At 40.1% G+C, this 5,136-nt stretch overlaps 1 protein-coding gene across 1 annotated transcript; it reads right to left on the reverse strand.

Moving 5' to 3' along the window:
- Positions 1–2,819: 2,819 nt before the first annotated feature.
- LOC143400270 (olfactory receptor 14C36-like) lies at positions 2,820–3,752 on the reverse strand. The gene has a single exon (XM_076857563.2). The coding sequence runs from the start codon at positions 3,750–3,752 to the stop codon at positions 2,820–2,822; it is 933 nt and encodes a 310-aa protein (XP_076713678.2).
- Positions 3,753–5,136: the final 1,384 nt, after the last annotated feature.

The raw sequence follows: 5,136 nt of genomic DNA on the forward strand, positions 1-5,136 counted from the left end.
CACATTTATTTATAACAATAGGTTAAAATTAGATCATTAGTACCATAACCAGATTATTGTTTAGAGTATCAAGAATGTTGCTTATTCTGCAGTTACATTTCACAGTTACAATATGCCATGTCAGGAGCTTTGTGCAGTTCTCAAGAAAGTTTGTTGTCTGAAGTTACTATTAGGTGGGCAGCTCCAGGAGCACTGGAGCTTGATGAAACATGGTAGTTATCTAGCCAACAAATTTTTCTATTCCCAGGATTTATGTGCCTAAGATCAAGATGGAAACCCTTGGGAAGAGCATTGCTACAGTCGCCAGACATCCCGTGGCTTTAACATGCAAGTTTTCTAGCAGCCAGGCATTCTGCACCTTTGCACAGAAACTTCCTAGCCACCAAAGTGCCACAGTCATGAAGTTTATCAGAAACCCAATCTCAAACACAGAATTTCTACAAATCGCCACTTGACCCAGCTATCCCACTCTTTGGTTTATATCCAAAGGACAATGTCAGAAAACTATTGTGACACAGCCACATCAATATTTATGGCGGCTCAATTCACAGTTGCTAAACTATGGAACAAACCTAGGTGCCCTTCAACAAAATGGATAAAGGAAATGTGATATATATAAATGGAATATTACTGAGCATTAAAGAAGAATGAAATAATGGCATTTGCATGTAAATGGACAAAGCTGCAGAATATCATGCTGATGGAAATAAGCCAATTCCTAAAAACCAAAAGCCCAATGTTTTTTTTCTGATAGATGCTGATCTGTAATGGTGGGAGGGCTAGGGAAGAATGGAGAAACTATAAACTGGACAGAGGGGAGTGAGTGTTGGGGAGTTGGGGTGGGAAGACAGTAGAATGAGGACATTATTATTCTATATACATGTGTGATTGCTCCATACATGACTCTGCCTCATGTACAGCCAAAGAATGAGAAGTTGTGTTCCAATTATGTATAATGTGTCAAAATGCCTTCTGCTGCCATGTAAAATGAATTAATTAGAACAAATTAAAAAATTACCATCTATACAAAAAAGAATTGGTGTATATAATTTAATTTCTTTTTAATTTTTTACATTCATTTAAAATCAATTTAACTAGCCTTCTCATCTATATAAAATGTCCAATGCCACTCACTAGGATTTAGTAAGTTATATTTGTACAGGAAATGCATGTAAATGTGGAGTGTACAGAATTTATCTGGGGTTCTTTGAAGGTCTTTTTTTCTGGCAGGGAACATTGGAGCAGTGAGAACCAGAAGCCATGGGACACAGTGTGGGGATGTTTGGATCCTGTTAAGCAATTCAAGGCTTCCTGCAGCAGTCAGTGTTGGGGTGCTCATCTGCTCCTACCACAAGAATTTCCTTGCCTAAAAACTTTAATAAGTGTATTCATCAATTAGTCATATATGTTTATTATTTTGTATTTCCTTAGGTAATAAGTATATTTATGTTTTTCTTTATATTTTCATATTAGTGTAATGGTGAACAAATTGGTTTTCAGAATTTGTAATTTAAAATCTTGAATGTGATATTATATAAATATTTTTTTCATTGTGTTATATAAGTAATCCTAGATAAACTTGTTCTTAAGAATATGTCAGTTATTATTGATAATTATCAAAGTATATACCTGTGAGGACATTAGAATACTTGGGGAGAAATAACTTGTGGGAGGTGATGAAAGACTGCCCCAAGACAGGTGTGGTGGTGCAAGCCTGCAATCACAGTGCCTCAGGAGGCTAAGGCAGGAGAATCAGAGGTTCCAAGACAGCATTAGCAATGGAGCAAGGCCTGAAGCCACTTAGCAAAACCCCATTCTAAGTAAAACACACAAAAAAAGGGGCTGGGGATGAGGCCTTAAGTTCAATATTTGGTTAAAAAAAGAATAATGATAATAATAATAATAATAATAATAATAATAATAATAATAAAAAACAACAGAGCACATACACTGCCATAAGGTTTTAGGGAACAAGTACAGACAGATGTACTTTAAGGAGTACAGTAAACTGGGGGAGATTTAAGAGTTGACCCAGGTCAGACATTTAGGCCAAAGAATAATGGTCCACCATGTCATAATTTTCAGGCATGACACGTTAGCATAGATGTCACAAAAGTAAGATGTGTGGGAGGTAAACCATCAGAGCTGACCTGCAAGTCATGCTGCAGGCTTTGTCCCCCACGCTGAGTCACTCATGGACATAATAACAGACTGGCAGCAGCCACTGCCAAGGAAGCACTGGGTGCTCTTCCTTGTGGATGGATTTGACTGTTGGGACACAGGGTGTGGTACACATGGCCCTGTTTATTCATAGACAAGAAATTACTCTTCTCATATTCCAAATAGATTGGTTATAACTTCTTTAGGATTTAATTATTGCATATATTCAAAGTAGTTAAATTGATACAGTTAGGTACCACAGTGCCTAGAAATTTGCTTGACACTTGTCTGAATAATAGCAGATTATGAGTGTAAGTTTTCTTCAGATTTGATTGGTAATGTTTTCTTTGTGACAGTACTTGATACAGGTACTCTAATGTATTTGATAAATCTTTAATGCATGGCTCCACAAATGATTTCAATAAATATATTAAATTATATTTAGTAATTAAAAGACTCATTGATTAAATTACACATTTTATAAAGGATTCATGAATTAATAAGGTAAATGAAAATATAAATTAATAAAAAAATTCATATTCAAACAAAGTGACCTCAGAGTAGGCAGTTTAACTTGTGTCACCCCAATATGAAGAGCATTCGACCTAATCTTGAACCTTCACTCACAGAAATTAGGATGATGCTGAAACACATCTTTATCATTTCCCTGAGAACAACTGTCTTTGCATTATTCTCCTCATAGCTTCCTTTACCTGTTTGTTCCTGAGACTGTAGATGAGAGGATTCAGGAAGGGAGGAACCATGGTGTAAAAGGTAGAGAGAACCATGTCCTGGAGTGTGTGAGACTCTTCTGAAGGCCTCAGGTACACACCTGCACCAGAACTGAGGAAGATGGAAAAAACAAGGATATGAGGGGTGCAGGGGGAGAAGGCCTTCGATGAGTTCCCAGTGGGAAATTTTAGCACAGCAGAAAGTATGCGAATATATGACATCACAATAAAAAGGAAGCAACCACCACAAATCAATACAGCAGAGACAAGAAGGAGGACCAGGTTACTGGTGGTGTCAGAGCAGGAGAGCTTCAGCAGAGAGGGGACATCACAGAAGAACTGGTGCACCACGTTTGACTGGCAGAAGGACAGCCGGAATGTGTTCCCCGTGTGCACAACTGCATACAGCAGACCACTGAACAGGGAAGCCAGGGTCACGTGGACACAAAACTGGGGGTTCATGATGAGCGGGTACTGGAGGGGCTGGCAGATGGCCACATAGCGGTCCCAGGCCATGATGGTGAGAAATAGCATCTCCACATATGCACAGAAAATGACCAAGAAGATCTGTGTTGCACAGCCAGCCACTGAAATGGCCCTGTTGCCAGTGAAAGAGTTGACACAGGCATTGGGGACAGTGATGGAAATGTAGCACATGTCCAAGATGGACAGGTTCCTGAGGAAGAAGTACATGGGTGTGTGCAGGTTCTGGTCAGCAGTGGTGACAGTGACGATGAGAAGGTTCCCTAACAAGGTACCCAGGTAGGTAATTGGGAATACTGTGAAATAGAGGAAACTCAGATCCCAGCCATCAGGAGAGGCCAGGAGGAGAAATTCAGTTACCATGGTGGCATTGGCCATTTGCTGGAAATTCTGGTTTTCTGAGAAGAAGAAGAGATAAGAGGGAGGAAGAAAAAAAATAACGCAATGAATACAATTACTTGGGGCTGGGATTGTTGCTCAGTCAGAGCACTTGTCTAACATGTGTTAAAAAACATCCATTGACAATAATGATCATTTGAAAAAATGCAATTACTTTACATATTCTTATTCAAAGTATTTTTCGTATATTTGGCAGTTGCTTTCCCTGCAGAGGAAGGTCACTCTTGGTTTTCTGATATGTTTACTCATTTCTGAGCAGAGTGCACCTCCCAGTGCAGATGTGGAGGTCTGCTGCCCAGGGTCTGGGTGTTACCTGCAGGGCTTGTCCTCAGCTCCCCATCAGGCCTTTGCTGACCTCCTGAGACTCCCATGTGGATCATTTCCAGGGGTTTTCCCCTCTTCTCCTTCATGGCCACCTGCCTGACAGTGCACTCTTTAATATTCTCCAATTTATTTACCTTCATTTTAGTGCATGAATATAATTTCCACATTAATTTGCTATTGTATTCACACTTAATAATGTAAATAATAATTACTTTCTACTTTTTTTAATATATAGGAAACTATTCATAATGGTGGAGAATATATCTCCATGAACACGAAAAAATTGGGCTTATTTGGAAAGCATTTCAAGAATTCACTTTCCCACCCAGGCTCACAGGTCCAGTGTTGTGAAAACTGAGGTGACCTGACTGCACTTGGACTTGCCTGCAGTCCCCCACTCTCCCTGCTGCTCCCCCAGGACATGTATGGTGCTGTCTTATGGCCACATGAGCACAGCCAGACCAGTTCCAGCCCCCACTGAGGCTTTTTCCTCTCCAACTGAGCAGCATAATGTCTTTTCAACCTCTAGGTTCCAGCACAACTGACATTGACCTAAGCTTCTACCTTTACCTTGTTATATTTTTATATCATGTTCAGCACCATGAAGTTGAAGCTTCTTTTGTCCAAAACATAATTTGCCTTAGTCTTGGTGACACCTTCTATTATATTGCTTTCTTAGCAATGTCACAATCCCACAAACTGAAACTGGCTGTAAACCCTAGAAGGAAGGTTTTGCTCATAGTTTCAACACTTCTGATAGCAGTTCAGTCCAGTTCACTTCTGAGTCACCTGAGTCATCTCCTCAACCCTCTGCAAACTGGGGTCCTCCTCAGCACCTTGTCAGGTTAACCACACATGCTCTTAGAAAAAAGACCTTCCTTCTAATCCTGCCTGAGCTCTTCTGGAAGTCTGTGTGTCTCCCAGGGTAATAGGTGGGTGGTCAGACTTAGCTAGGTTGCTATTAATTTGTGGTGAGTGTGAAGTTCAAGTGGTCAGTCTACCTGCAATCTGTTCCTCCTGACACACACCTGACATTCAT

The sequence above is a fragment of the Callospermophilus lateralis genome (genome assembly GCF_048772815.1).
Source record: "Callospermophilus lateralis isolate mCalLat2 chromosome 5 unlocalized genomic scaffold, mCalLat2.hap1 SUPER_5_unloc_2, whole genome shotgun sequence".
Taxonomy (NCBI): Eukaryota; Metazoa; Chordata; class Mammalia; order Rodentia; family Sciuridae; genus Callospermophilus; species Callospermophilus lateralis.